Source organism: Pimephales promelas, chromosome 7, assembly GCF_988280905.1.
Source record: "Pimephales promelas chromosome 7, fPimPro1.hap1.1, whole genome shotgun sequence".
NCBI lineage: Eukaryota > Metazoa > Chordata > Actinopteri > Cypriniformes > Leuciscidae > Pimephales > Pimephales promelas.
The window spans coordinates 30,387,708-30,403,808 of NC_142775.1; the positions used below are offsets into that span (position 1 = coordinate 30,387,708).

General features: G+C 37.9%; 1 protein-coding gene across 1 annotated transcript; it reads left to right on the forward strand.

Moving 5' to 3' along the window:
• Window positions 1–13,133: 13,133 nt before the first annotated feature.
• mitd1 (MIT, microtubule interacting and transport, domain containing 1) lies at window positions 13,134–16,028 on the forward strand. Its single transcript, XM_039683489.2, has 7 exons — window positions 13,134–13,653; window positions 13,725–13,826; window positions 14,790–14,926; window positions 15,036–15,122; window positions 15,203–15,315; window positions 15,405–15,465; window positions 15,582–16,028. Exons 1-7 carry the CDS (start codon window positions 13,509–13,511, stop codon window positions 15,681–15,683), a joined length of 747 nt encoding a protein of 248 aa, XP_039539423.1. The 5' UTR covers window positions 13,134–13,508; the 3' UTR covers window positions 15,684–16,028.
• The last annotated feature ends 73 nt before the right edge of the window (window positions 16,029–16,101 follow it).

The following is a 16,101-nucleotide window of genomic DNA, read 5'->3' on the forward strand; positions in this document are numbered from 1 at the left end:
CTATAAGTTCACATTATCAAACAGCTTGAACATTTATTGACAGGCTGTCTGTAAATGTTTAACCTGTAGAATAAAGGGAAGAGGGCAGAGAGAAAGAATGAGTGAGAGAGAGCACGAGCAAGTAAGCAGTATAATCAGCTCTGTGGCTGAACTGGCCTCTCGTAGCCCTTCCTTTCTGATAGCTGCACAGCCTCTGGTCCACTGAACTATGAATTGCAACACTACTTTGAAAAAAAAGAAAAAAAGAAAAAGAAGAAAAAACATACACAAACACAATGCGAAACCGGTTTTACCCTCATTTCTTAACTCTGAGTCGGAAATAGTTATGAGGCATTATGGATATCATTTTAAATGTATTTTAGTGTGTGTGACAGACAGTCTAGTGTACATGTGAGGGTCATTTGTCATGGAGAGGTACAGTGTTTGTGAACCTGGAATCAATTATTTCTAGCCAGGACCAAGACAGGTTGATCACTGCATAATTGTATTAAATTATGACCAGTTTTTATATGGGTGTAAAGCTTTATGAATATTCACTTTGATTGTGGAAGAGCTTATTGTCTGATGGATAATCATCACAAACGGCGTAAAACACAATATTTAAAAGCTTCAGCAAGCGTTCACTCTAAACTGTAATGATTGATATTAATATGGGAAACTCTGTATACCTCAAAAGTACAGACGGCTCCGGTATCCCATCAGGGGGTCTGTCCAGCAGAGCAACGAGCGCGAGGGGAGTGATATTTACACTCCGAGACTCCAAACATACTCATTCATTGTTCATGTGTTTATTGTGTTGAGCACATAATTACTTTAGCTGGCTCCCAGAGATTTTGCTGATTGTTCATATTGTTTCATTGAATTTAATTTAAAATGGACCTAAACAAACAGTCAGTGAGTGAATTTGCCTGCTAATGGAGAGTAATCTGCAGTGCCATTTGTCAAAAAGGCCACAGAGTTCGCATGAAGCGACACCTCACAAGTCTGTTCACGAGTCAGCTATTTTCTTTTCCTGATGCTTTGATAATATAACATCATTTAGATGTGATTTTACAGGAATATGACTTCAATGTAATTTTAGCTCTGATGACACAGCATCTGTGGCTAGAATGCATCCCTCGGTTTTTCGAAACAAAGGAAAAATACAATGGATTTTTTACAGTTGGAATCTATGGGGCAAATAGCCTACAGAACCATGAGAAGATGTTTAAAATATAAAACTGTCGCTCTGCACTGAAAGTATAACCACAAATATTACACATATTAGCATGGGACTGGTGTAATAGAAACACAAGCTTTTCTGTTGAAAGTTATAACTCATAAAATGACTCTGAAAAGCTGGCAAACTGGAATACTTTCGCATGACTACTATGCATGAATACAAAGCATAGACTTTTTTTTGTTAGGGGTCAAGTACACAAAATGTATCTCTCTCCATTGATGACCATTCAAAATCGTTTGTATAAGGAGGATTTTTTTGCAACAATACAATTTAAACATATAAATATACAGGATATACAGTAAACCAACATATAGCTTATATAATAAATATTACAGATGATGTTTTCCCAGTCACTGTTTGTTTGTTTGTTTGTTTGTTTGTTTGTTTGTTTATTATTTAATTTTTTTGAGGACAAGGGGTAATTAACTTGCTGGCAAGATGGACTTTTATGAAAACTTGGTTGTTTATGCAGTCAAAATGTGAAAAGAAAAACATAACACCCATAATACACTTTTGATTTTTGGTGCCTCCCGACTGTCCGATGGGAATTCAAGTAAGTAAGTTTGATATGAATAGTTCAGCCATGAAACTCTGATTAGTTGTTTCAATTTAACTTCCACAGCCAATCAATTCTTACATATCCATTACACAACGCATCCAAACAAATACAATAACTATGTGCCTAGATCTGCTACTGGGGTCTATCTCTCTCTTGCAGCCACAACATGTTTCCATTCATTTTATGTTCTGAGAATTTAGTAGAAACACCAGATGCGCCAAGACCAAATGTATATTACAAAAAAAAAAAACATAATTTTGCATCATCCGACAAAGTGCAAATAACGTTCAGTTAACGTGACAGTTTTTCTACGGCTGCAGAGACAAACATGGACGAAACTGAGAACTTTACATTAGTGCTTTTACCCTTCTGTGCATCTAAAGACTTCTATTGTAAAAAGGGACAGTCCCTAAACATTTTTTGTGGTCATAGAACACCGATAAACAAACACACATTTCTTCTTTCACTTTAACCTAATTAATTAGCAGGTCACAGCAGGCTTTGTCATTGTCACTGTATAGACAACTCAAGAATATTGTGATTTTCTGACTTAGCTCACTCAGAGCTGGTTGGACAGCAGCAGCTCTGTGTATGAGAAAAGGCAGAATAACTTCCTCGCACCCCAAATGAGGTGACAAGTCCAGAAGGAGGAGGTGATGAAAGAAGCTGATTGATTGCTCTCACACCTGTCCCATACCATACAGGGCCTGCCCAACACCATCTCACAGGAAAACATACGATTTTATGATGTGGCGATTTTGTATGATTTTTGTATAATTCATATACGTATGATTTTTAGAAAAAAAGAAAAAGAAAAAAAAAACATGGTCTACCCTTAACCTTACATATAAACATTGCTGGGGTATTCATTCAAGTCACAAAGTTACAAATTGCCAAGAGATTGTGTTGGCCTGCATCCCACCATTTGATTGTGTGCATTTTAAGCTTTGGTTATGTTAATCATCACTGCTTGATCAAGGTATTTGCTTGTCCCACGGCCTGAGTAAATCAATGACTGTTGAACCCTGAAAATAAATGACAATGCCCTGAAATGCCCGTTGAGTCATATGTAGCGATATATTGACTGTGGCCTTTGTGGAGAAGTAGGTTTGGAGGTGCAGAGCAGAATCAGAGGAGAGGTGCTGAGAGGCCGGCCACAGCGAGCACACAGCTCTGTAGTACAGCTCTGAGCAGGGAACAGGAGGGGGTGTGTGTGGTTTCGGGGGGTGTTGGGGTTTAAAACTCCCAGCCTCTAATCCTGACACACTGTCTCCACCAATTAGAACTCCTTCAAAAGGCGAAAGGGGAGGAAAAAACAAAACCAGAAAGCCAGCGAGGGCATATTTAGTAACATTTTGGCAAGCTATAATTACATGTATGGCTAACAGAGAGATTTAACTGCTTTTTACCCATTGATTGACAAGGCAGAGAACTACACAGTTTCAATACAAGTCTGCGACAGCCAGACACGCAGAGGGAAGACTGGGACAAGTCAGTTCTTTGCATTTAAATGAATCAAAAGAACTGTGCTTTGTAAACACTCAGAGAGGGACAGAAAAAAAAAAAGTTCAACCTTTTGCTCTAAGTAGAGGTAAATATTTATGGCAAAATGAACTCTCTTTTGATCATGTAATCTAAATGAAAACACCTAACACTAGCAGTTGACAGTAGGGCTGTTGGGTCGGCAGTGTTCAGAGGGTTATAATTACCCTACAGGTCAATATTGACCGTTTGGAAAAGTGTCACTGTAGGATATCACAGAAAACAAATCTCTTTGAGAATCTAATCCTAACTTATATAATAAACTTGTGTGACTATAAATCACATTTTTGCTCATATTTAATCTCTCTATATTCTGTTTTTTTTTTTTTTTTTTTTTTTTCAGGATAGGCTGAAAAGTGGTTAGCGGGGAAGCTAGGATGATCAGTTTCTCCGGAGGACAGGTTAACCACGTTAAACAACCTAAAAAGGACCCCTTTTCCAACTTTTCAGATGAGGGAAAGTTTTTCTCCAGAAATATCTCTCTCTGGGCTTTGATGATGAATGTCGTATTTCATTCATCATATACATGTAAAAACATTGACAGTGAGCTGTCCTAAATGTCTATTTGTGTTCGGGTCTGTAGAATAAATTTATCATTATTACACCAAACATGATTCAGGATTCCCTGGGAGAGGCAGAGAAAATAAACTATGCAAGACACCATATTTTTTTGGGGGAAAAAAAAAGATTTAATGGAAAGAACGACCATTGCTTCTAAACTGGTAGAAATAGCATTGTGATTGAATTCAGGGTGATTTGTACACTGTCAGGAAACCATATGAGACACATGAAACCAAATATTTAAGACTAGGGCAAAATACGTAAAGGTTTAAGGAATACTGTAGTTCACCCAAAATTGAAAATTCAAATGAAAATAATGTACTCTGATTTCATTCCAAACTAGTATTACTTTCTTTCTTCTGTAGAACATAAAAGAAGATAGTTTGAGAAATGTCATAATATTTCTTTTTTTGTTAATGGTAACCAAAACGGTTTAGTTTTCTTTTAACCAGCATTCTTCAAAAGGTTCTTCTATAGCGTTCTTGACTCAGAAGTACTGGGTAATATAAGGTAACTACATGGGTTAAGGTTGGGCTTAAGTTAATACCTATTTATTACCCAGTATAGTAATTACTATTATATCATGTACATGAGGAACAGGACTGTAAAAATATATATATATCTACAAAGACGTTGTCTTTGTAAAGCTGAATATTGTCAATATTGGTTCAATGGTTACAGCTTTCTACTGAATAAACCATTCCAACATTCATATTTCTTTTATTATGTGAAAAAAAAAAATGTTAAAGTATATTTTTAAAAAACTATTTATTCTTCAAATCCTTAAAATCTCACTTTTCTATGTCAGTTCATAAATGTTATCTTTTTGGGAAATAGTTGACACACATACTTTGATCAACAGCGTGTATCACATCAAATGCTGTGTTGTAGAAAACTGTCGGACAACACAAGCACACACTCTCGCCACATTGTCCTGTCAGAAGTGAAGAATTTCCAAATCCTGATAAGGGTCAATAAGGAAGTTCGTGGATATCAAAGGGTGCCCGTACAGGGTGAGTTGTTTAATTCCCTGGCAAAAGCCTGACACCAGCCAGCCGTCAAACGACAACGTCAAAACAACAGCACACGCCTCATGCGTACATCCCGTAAACGAGCACCAACACCCATATAACAGAGAATTCCTCAGCTCCCCAACCCCTCATTTCCTCTGCGAGCTGACGACCTGTAATCACACTTGGAGAAACCGCCATACTTCATTACTGCAGTGATTACACCAATTAGCAGCATGTAGGGAGTGGCCCACAATGCCCAGCTTCACCGCCAGACTGCTCGCTCTCCCCACATGCCGATATTAGTGGGAAGTTTCTACTTTGCAGTCGATCAGAACATAGTTCTGCAGTCTTTTGTACTGGTTTATGGCCACAAACATGGTGGAGTAATGAATAAAGTATGTGTGGTTTCGAATGACTCTGCCTGTGGAGCAAATATGTATTGTTATACATACAAATATGTATGTATATTTGTTAATAAAACTCGTGTTGTAACTTTATTCTTCTGTCTTTATCTGTCTACGATATCTGGTCAGGAGACTCAGGAGAGACACCATTTTGTTTTTTGTTTTTTATGTTTTTGTTTTTTTTCCGTCTTGCCATAACCAGCCCCTACAAGACCCTGAAGTCACTGTTCTTGATCGGGGCAAATTACCATCATCCTGCTGACCTCCTGGATGATGGCTCAAGAACAGAACGATCAAGAACAGTTACTTCAGGGTGTCGTCGTCGTGCTAGTTATGCGGGGCTGGAGAGCGCTGATGACCCGGAAGTGGTGCCCATCATGAGTATGTCTAGGGGTATGAGCCTGTGACATCAGCGGATGAGGGAATAGTGAGTACGGAAAATGAGGACTGTTAATCTTGTTTCCATATTATTTCATATTAGTAGCTGAAGTGTTGAAGGCACAATATGGAGGATTTTTCGCCATCAGGGGTCGCTAACCTCTTACAATAACAAAGGCGTTACAATATATTGATGACGTATATTTGTGCATTAAGCGTAATTTTGAATCTTGTGGTCAAGCTGATGGATCTTTTATGGATGAGTGAATACATCAATGTTTTTAACCTGACTGTGGTTTTAAGCATGGCGCGATTGCTAGACGTATACCAGCATTCTAACATTTTATCATGTTGAACTAAATAACATTGATTAGTTTTATGTACATTTGCTCACCTGTCAGTACATGCAACACTCGCGTCCCGGAATCTCTTAAGATGTTGATCTTTGTTTTTGTCCTCTTTTTGTCTCAAATTCAAGTCTGCTTGCCATGGTCCACAATGTTTAAACAAAACAGCAACAGCGTGAGCATCCTGCTAGGCATAACTGGCATAACCCAGTTGTCAACATCTGTCGCCATGGTTACTATTGCAGCATGAGCGGAAACCGAGGGTAACGCGGATATGACATCATTGACTGGCGACTCCTCACCCCTGCTCACAGGCCCCATTTCCTTGGTTAAAATCACAATTTTCTCACGATTTACAAATAGTTGGAAATTTGGGATATCGTAATCAACTAAACAAAATATATAACATTGGCCTTGTGGTTTTTGGCTATTTTACTGCAAACATCCTGCATATTGTACCTTTAATTCAGTTCTATTTCTTTCATTTTTCATTTCATTATCTCTTTATTTGAAAGGGGACAGTGTACATTAATCAACATTGAAACGATGGAAATGTACCCGAGTTAGCTGAAGTACGTCAGGAGGCATTACTTCCTGCATCGTTACCTGTAATGATGGAAGTGTTACCCATTTAATTTCTTGGAATGTTTTATTGGATATGTAAACTAGGAAAATGGTCAGGTACAGTAAAAACTTGGTATCGTAATAATTTAGTTTTTTTGTTTCATAGGCCTTCCTCCATCTGTTGTCCATTTTGTTGTGATAGATGTGCGTTTAAGGACGTGACTAAATGTGCAATCAAGAATCTGGTGTGAATCACTGTTTATGGACACATTTTCTGGCCACTCATCTTTGATGTGCACTTGTCTGTCACAAAAACATCAAATGAATCATGAAGGAATCTAAAGATCTAAAGGCCCAGTGATCTGTATTCACCAAAGCCAGAAAGGCTGTTTTTGTCTTTCAACTCAACACATGACATGAATCTGAAAATTTGAGCACAAGATTAGCAGGTTTTTTATGCCTTAACCCTCTCTCTTTCAACATCTTCCTCTAAGCAGATGTTAGGCTCAGGAGTGGCATCCCAATAAGCCACAAGTGAGCGTATTTTCTTTCCACAGGCTTGAGAGAGAAGCCACAAAAACAGTCTGCTGCAACTCAACATAAAACAAAGCACATGAAAAAGAGGGCAGAAATGAAGTGATCTCTCAAAATTTGGGGAGAGTGGAAACTAAAGATTTTCTAATGCAACCTTTATTGAGGTTCCTGGTTTCAGCGCAGCAACCTTTTTTATGTGTTAGAGGAACTCCCTGTAATTTTTCTTCACCACTAGCACTGGACAGGCTTATAATAAAAAGATGTCTATTCTGGGATTCTCTGTAATAATGGTCTCTTCTTGTCTTCATGCACTTCTGTCTTGTCTGAAGAAAGACAGACATCAGGTGATGAATGCCTGGCCAGATGGATGGATAGATGGATGGATAGATAAATGAAGCCATCAGTGGATAAACAAGATGGCTAATGTGTCATTTAACTCATGCTTTAATCCAAAGCAACGTTATAAAAAGTATTTTTTCAGATCAAATTAAATTGCCATTAAAACAATAACAAACTTGGCATTGTCATTAAAGTTATTTACCCCAAAATTAAAATTACATCCATTACTCACCCTCATACTTTCTTTGAAAGCTGGTTGGGACCAAATAAGACATCACAAAAGAAGACCTTAGAACTTGGTCATTATATTACAAATCTTCTGAAGCCATATAACTTTGTGTAAGAAAACAGGCCAAGGTAAATCAATATTCAAACAAAACATCTAGCCTTCACCCTTAAAAATAAAGGATCCAAAAAGGGGTTTTCACAGTGTTTTAATAACCTAAAGAACCTTTATTCCACTATAAAGAAACATTATGTGCAATTAAGGTTACAAAATAAACTTTGTTGACAACCATGGTCAAATTTACTTTAATTAAATGGAAAAGAGCAACTTGGATATCGTGCTATAAATACCTCCTCTAGTGTCATACAATTTTCAAAATGCGCAATGATATTGTCAGTTTTGGGCAAATTGTTCCTTTACATGACATTTATCATTCATTTGGCTTAAATCACTGATTACAAGCCTGTGAACATACACACATGTAAACAGATGTTTCTCCTATAATCAAAAAGATGTGTCATGTCTAATTAAGCCTTAATGAAAGTGTCAGACAATCTAAAGCACCCTTTCGCAATCTAGTGGCGAGGGCCATTTAAGCAGAACTCGTGCGGTTACCTTGTCTAATGGGAAGGATGAATTTCTCCAAAACGGAGGGAAAAAACTCAAAAACACACTCTTGTTGCATGACAGAATCCCTCCCAACCAAGACTTGTCCTTTAATACCAAGGCCTTTTCATGTGGCTTCTCCACGATTGCACATGGGGAAATGCAAACCACACTGTTACAGTGCTTATTATACACTGAGAGTATGCGTATGTGTATTCCTATGAGCGCAAGGAAATAATGCAGCATGCCTTAAATTGAAATGATACATCTTAATTTGTCAACAAGCTTACCCTTGGAAAGAGCGAGAAGTGAATGAAATATAGGAAACACTCACAGCAGATGCAGTGTAGTACTGACAAAAACCCAATGCACTGGATGATTCATCTATGAATAAGACTGGTGAGATTCTACATTTACATATAAAGCAAAACACTTATCATACCAAAAAAAAAAAAAAAAAAATCAACATGTTTTTGAGGCAATCACTCAAGTCATAATTGCTTTGTGACTCACTCAGCAGGAGGAAAATTATGTCACGACAATACCAAATGGCCAATTACAAACCCTTCACTAGTAATTATCCTGAGCTCTGACGTCAAAGACAGCAGACAGGGAAAAATATACGTTTTTTACTTTCACATAATTTCTTACTTTCAAGAGGATCATGTAGTGGTGAACATCTAAAACAGTGGTAGCTGTTTAACACTGATTCATGTCTAGTTGTTTAGAAAAGCTATTTGGCGTAGGCCCTGTCCTTAGTCCAAATCCTTGGGGATGCAGCTTCGCCTGGTCCTGTCTGAAGGTAAAGGTAAAAAAGCAGTCACTGGAGTGATACCTTTTCAAAAGGTACACTTTTGTAATCTTTTGAAAAGGTACCACCCAATGAAAGCTTTTGTACCTTTTTTTTTTTTTTTTTTTTGAGAGAGTGTCGATGGACATGCAGGGACCGATCAATGATGCGGACGATCGAGAGAAACGTCAGAGTCATCAATTTCGAATGTAAAACAGAGAGTTCAGTACTTATATACTCCAAGTGTTGAGTAGTGATTCTATAGGCCGTTTTCTATTGTGCCATATGCAAAAACACATATGACAAGCCATGTGCTCACAATTAACAGAACTAGAACACAAGCACATCACAAACCAGACACTGTTACAGTTAATTCTGAATGGCTGTCAATGGAGAAATTGACTTTTAAAAACCATATATGCAATTATGACCTTCAGGGGCAAATGAGTGCATGATGACAGAATTTTCATATTTGGGTATACTTTATAAAACAGTATGCTGAGTCTTGGATAAAACTAACATCACTGATTCATAGTGTATTGTTTTATATCACGATATATCAACATAACCATCAATGAATACCAATATCTAAATCTAAAGACACAACAGGCAAACATTTTAATTTGAGATAACGCCTCCCTCACTCAAAACGCACCATTTTAGAAAACTTGTAATACAAAACAGTTGTCCTGAAGTACTGTGATTAATCAAATGGGGAAAGCATGGTCATATCTATTAGTTAAATATCTACTGGTTAAACTGGATTGTAAACACTTAATAAAATGAATAAAATGGGAATAAAATGCCACCCACAAATGTTCAATAAAGTTAAATGGAGCAAGCATTTTTGAACCAGGGAAATGTTTATGTGATGCATTACGTAAAAAAAATTCACTAGCAAGTTCAGTTCAGTTAAGTTCACACTCTTTATCTGTCCCTTTTGGAAACATTAGTTCAGTCATGTAAGCAAATGCAGCAACACTATGTTTTCTGTTTCAACAGATACTTGTCAGCGAGCATCACTGCCATCTCTACATCTCTTCTCTCCTTTCCTCACCTCTTCTGTGGCAGTAAATTGAAGATGGCAGCTTTGTGGGCACGCTAATAGGCTCCAGAGTTGAGTGCTGGGTAAGGTGCCGCCCCCTGGCCGAACTGTTCCCATTGCCTTCTCTCCCAAAATCCGGTCTACTTGCTGCCATGCATGAATTGCGAGCCACAGGAAAGTTAAAAAAGAGGAGTCTAAATTAAGTGCCCTTTCATTCCAACATTTTCATGGTTTGGCTAAAAACAGGGTGCAAGATGATTCACATTTTATAAGCCCTCTCTTGCGGCCGCCTGCGTCACCCTGGCGCTCGGACTCTACCGCTCGTTCACACATCTCTCTCCTTTTCTCTCTGTCCAGTCCTTATTCATTATCTTCCCTAGTGCTTATATACGCTTTAATGAATGGTTAGCAAAATACATCAACAACATGATGCATTTTTTTAATTTTAAACAGTATTAGGCTAATTGACAAAAAATGTAAATACCTGTTTACAAAATGTTTGCCGGTGTCTGAATTAATAAATCCTCAATGAAAAATAATCTCTCTGGTTTCACTGGTGTTGGTTTTTTCGTTCCCTGGAGATTATCCTGAATGAACCAGTCCATAACACCCCATAGGATAGCAGATGCAGCCTAACGTTCATGCTTTTAGCAGAACACAAACTTAGTGGTTGGAAGAAAAAGAAATAGGAAGGGGATAGACATTTCTCTAAACAAGTCTGACAGCTACTACCATTCTGACCACTGTCCATTATCATTTCCGCATCATGGCCTGGCAACTGCTGCCAGAATAAACATTAAGGCAGAGGAACTCGTATGGGTGAAGGACACAGATGTGCAAGGCCTACTGGACAATGAGCTGCGCCTCAAACTCAAAGCCTGTGTGTTGTGTAATGCTGCCCTCTGTTATTCATGAGCAGTTTTGCAAGGCACCATGAAATCTAAATTGACCATTCATATTTTTTATGGAATATTGCAGTATTTATTATAAGTGATTTATCCATGCACTCATAATCTTTAATCAAAATAACTCCTTCAAATGACATTTTTTCTCTCATGACATGCCAATGTCTCTCTCATGACTCTCAAAGACAATACCAGCACTGGCAACAAACAGTACATCCCCGCCTCCCAGATCTGAACCGAGGGGTGGGGGGGACAAACACAGCCACTTGGAGGCTGGTCTAGCCAAAGCGGGACGGGGCTGCCTCCTCTTCACTCCTGGCACATCAGGACTGCTTGGGCTGCTTTTCAGAGTCCTCCAGTATCCGCGGGTGAAGGCCCTCATGCTTAGGAAAGAGGTAGTGTTTGGCACTCCGAGCACACTGCCTGACCTCAGGGTTTGCTTTGGTCTGGGTCCGGGCAGGTGATGGCGTCAGCTTGGCACGCTGCTGGGTTGAAGAAGACCAGGTGCAAACAAAAGTGGCTGTTGATGGAAAAAAACAAACACAAATATGCAGATTAGGGTTCTTAGTCAACTCTTTATGTACTTCTATCACATAAGTTGAGGAAAAGCAACTTTTTTCTTTCCTCCAGAATGTCTTCTGTTGAATAAAATTCAGTTTCTGGGTGACTCTAAATTAACATCTAATAAACATCTATCATATCTTCATCCTGATCAGGCCAATCTATTTTTAGTTTCCAGGAAACCGTGCTGTTTTAGACACACAGTTTCCTTGTAATGGTAGCAGGATGCAGTGAACTACACATATGCTACAATATCTCATGACCATTTACAGAGGATGCTATTCCACGGAAAATAAAAAGATCCACCACAAAGACATGGTAATGAATTACATTCCATAGTTACAACTGTACACAGACTGACTGAACACACTCTCCCAACCTCCATTCATGCCAAAGCAGAAGGAAGCACTGGGCAGTTGGCGAGAGGAAATGGCGTGGCTGGTCTGAGGTTTGGTGGAAGAATGGGAAGTATGCTGTTGTGGTGCTGGTCAGACAGCAGGCTTTAGGTTTCCTTACCACAGCTGCCCTGACCACATCTGTCCTTTGCTCTCACTCAATCTTCTCAGCCATTTAAGCTATAAAATGCTTCCTCACTAAATACGGCTCCACCCAACTCTTAAACTGTCTACATTAAAAGAACACCCCCTACTACACCCACATAACAGTGAATTAAACTGGCTTGTTCGGCTGTTAAAATTGTTAGAACTGCCCAGCCAGCTTTTTATTCACATGTTCTGATGTTGTTTGTGGTCATCATTCGCCCTTTATGAACAAGCAGGAGAAAAGGAGCAATGATGAGATGGAAAATGTCCATGCAATTCATTTGCCTTTTCAAAACCTTTCCTCTTACAAATAAAGGTTCTTTAATTAATGCCATTTATGTTTTTTTAAGTGCTTTTAAGAACTGTTCATTGAAAGGTTCTTTGGGGAACCAAAATTGGTTTAAACATTTCTTAATCATTTTAGCCTCTAACTCTTCTCATATTTCTAGGCACACATTTTATGTGGGGTGAATGTTATATTACACATTATATTATAGATCAGACATCATGACTGAGCTACTACCCTAATACAGTACAACAACATCTACCATGTCCAAACCTAAATAAACAGTACTTAAACAGAGTTAAAGTAAATAATCAATTGATATACACAGCATTATTATCTTCTTCTAGCATCTCAATATTTCTTGCTTATATTTTCTCCCAAAAAATATGCATTTTTTGCATTTATAATTCCTACATTAGTGTTGCATTCATGTAAATGCATATGCTGTGCTTAAATAGGCTGATATAATAATGATAACATGAGCATTAGACTATTTAATTTAAATTTAAATATATCAAGTACATTTTGTGACAAATTAACAATTCTGTTTCAGTATATTTCTGCGCAATAAATTATTGAACGATACATTGTTATAATTTACAACCTAATTGACTAAACCGTGCTATTGACTTTTAATAATAATATGGACTTTTATTAGTGATCTGGTCAACGGAAACGGAAGTTGGTCCTTCAGCATAATAAACACGTAACCTAGTTCACACCGGTTCACACTTTAGTTCCTACAGGAAACGCACAGTCCCTGATTAAAAACTGATAATTTCGATAAATTGTATTCGCGGTCGGAGGACAATCAAAATGACATTATTTTAGTTCGTTTTAAATACGTAAATGTGCTTCCATTGATTTAGTGTAATGTATCACGAAAGCCCACAACATTAGTTTTCGTGTTTTTAATTTCTTGGATAGTGTTGTCAATGTTGTGCTTTTCGTGAGTTTTCGAAAGGCACAAAGAAGTGCAGACCTATGACTAACGTACACAATAACATGTAAGAATCCCTGTCAGCCGGACTACTCTTCAGCACTACTGCCACTTCTGTTGCTCCAGCAATCACAGCGATTAGACATGGCTCATGATTTCCTCCCAGGCATGGAGAGCTCTGCTATCTCTGTCCTGAAGAGAGCTGTGGAGCTCGATCATAGCTCACGCTTTCAGGAAGCTCTGGTGTGTTACCAGGAAGGGATCCAGCTCCTGTTGGATGCCCTCAAAGGTATGGACATGGAAAATGTGCTCTTTTGATGGATTTAAATGCTACTCTAAACATATTCACTGTTTTCCTAGCTGTTAAAGATGACTCAAAGAAGGTCCACTACAGAGAGAAGATCAAGGGCTACATGGACCGAGCGGAACAGATCAAAGACCATGCAAACAAACTGAAAGAGGGTAAAAAGTAGTTTAAACCAGGAATTTTAAACTGGGCTCCAAGGACCACCAGGGGGCCACAATAGAGTGCTAGTGACACTGTTAGGAAAGGTTACTTTTAAAAGTAATGGGTCACAATATTTCATGGGGAAACGAGAGGGATCCGTCAATAAACTGGAAACCAAAGTCACTTGATTTACTTGTTTTAAAAAGTGACTCAGTTATTCTGTTGAAAATTAAAACAATTTTGCATTACTTTACTAGTTACTTGGGGGATAAAGTAATCTGATTACATCTCGCGTAATCAACACTAGTCTCGAGTAGCCAGACCTTCAGACTGACAGCAGAAGGCTTGGACTCCATAGAGATGTTTGACATTTACTTTGTGGGCCGACCGACAGTTATCATCACGCTGGTTCCCTCGACAAAAAAAAAAAAAAAAAAAAAAAACAATAGGATTTTCCCACAGGCTTTTGGATTATTGTTAAAAACAAGCTCTGTGATCAACAAAACTTTATGATACTTGCAAGTTTTGTCCATCAAGATAATTTTCACAGATGAACACAACTTTTATGAATTTTGAAGTCTAAATGCAGTCGCCAGAAGTAAAAGCTAAAGGTAGGCTATAAGCAAACTACACCACGGTCCCACAAATTCAACGTCATCGACACTAAACTTCCGACGAGTCTTTCATGTCTTTTTTACATGGAAAAGTTTTAGAAAAACTGTGAAAAATATGTTTTTTTTAAAAAAAAAAAAACCCATTTGATTTAGATAAATAATGAATACCATTTTAATTAAAATTATTTAATGCCAATTAATACTTAACACATATTTAAAATATTACTTGTTCACAGTATAAAGCTGCCTTTTAAACTTTAGAGTGTGGATGATCATATGTGGGACTTGGTGGAATCTAATTGAAACTCCCTGGTTTACTATTACCTTACTATTAATTTTCCTCATTGTAATCTCATCTGTCAGAGGGCAAATACCATGAGCAGATAAAGATAGCTGACAGTTCCACTGGTTTCAGCTATGAATCCCTCTTTAAACCATACATCAGAGACGGACTGACTGAAGTCTGGGTGGAGGACCCCTATGTACGGCATGTCCATCAGGTAGAGACCACACAGTGATGCTCCTAGATTCAGGATTCAGTCAGTAAAATGCTGAGATACTAAATAACTATTACTGAGTGAAACGCATGACAAATGTTTTGCTTTGCAGTTATATAACTTTCTTCGTTTCTGTGAAATGCTGCTGAAATCTCCATGTCAAGTAAAGACGATTCATCTTCTGACCTCACTGGATGAGGTAAAGTTTTATCATTTTGTTCATCAGTGGTATAATTTGACATACATTGGCTTAATAATGTTTTTTTTTTTTTTTTTAAGGAACGCTCCGCTCCACAAACCAGTGCCCTGGCAGAAATAAAGCAGTCGCTACAGTGTCAAAATATCTGTCTAGATATTCAGTACTCATCTACTATTCATGACAGGGAGATCAGGTACATCATTCTCATTGACTGTATATCACCGTAAACACATTGGGACATGTCTTAACATTGTCTCAATCATGTTAATTTTGTTTCCTCAGGTTTAATAATGGTTGGATAATTAAGATCGGCAGGGGACTCGACTATTTCAAGAAACCAAAGGTACCATCTAAATGAATCTGCCATAATCTGGTTCATTAAGCATTTACAGTTCAGAAATGAGTGCTTGCATAATAGTTATATACAAATGTAAAAATGTTCTCTTTTTTTTTTTTAAGGGTCGCTTCTCTATAGGATACTGTGATTATGATTTGAGAGAGTGTCATGAGACTACTGTGGACGTTTTTCATACTAAACACACTAAGAAGACTTCATCTTAAAACGCTTGCCTCTAAAGCTGCTCCACTGTCTGGCATATGTATGGGACTTAATTTCAAATGCAGTCCTCACACACCTACCTGCACGACTGGAAATGTGCCATTTTGAGCTTTTTAATTATGCGGAAGAACTGTTTTTATCGTCTTTTTTTTATAATGTGCTGATATGTATTGCAGGGGAATATACAGAGGCTCCTGACATCTACTTGGTTCATTGCTTTACTCTGGTGTTTTTAAACATTCTACACACTAATATTGGTGTTTATTATCTGGTGCCTCTGTAATTATGCTAAAAACCAAAGTTCAGTTGTAAATAAGTGCCCTAAATTAAAATGATTTGTAAAAGGCTATTGTTTTTACTGACTATGCTGATTTCGATTAAATCTATATTATGTGCAACAGCAGCGCCATCCCGTGTTTA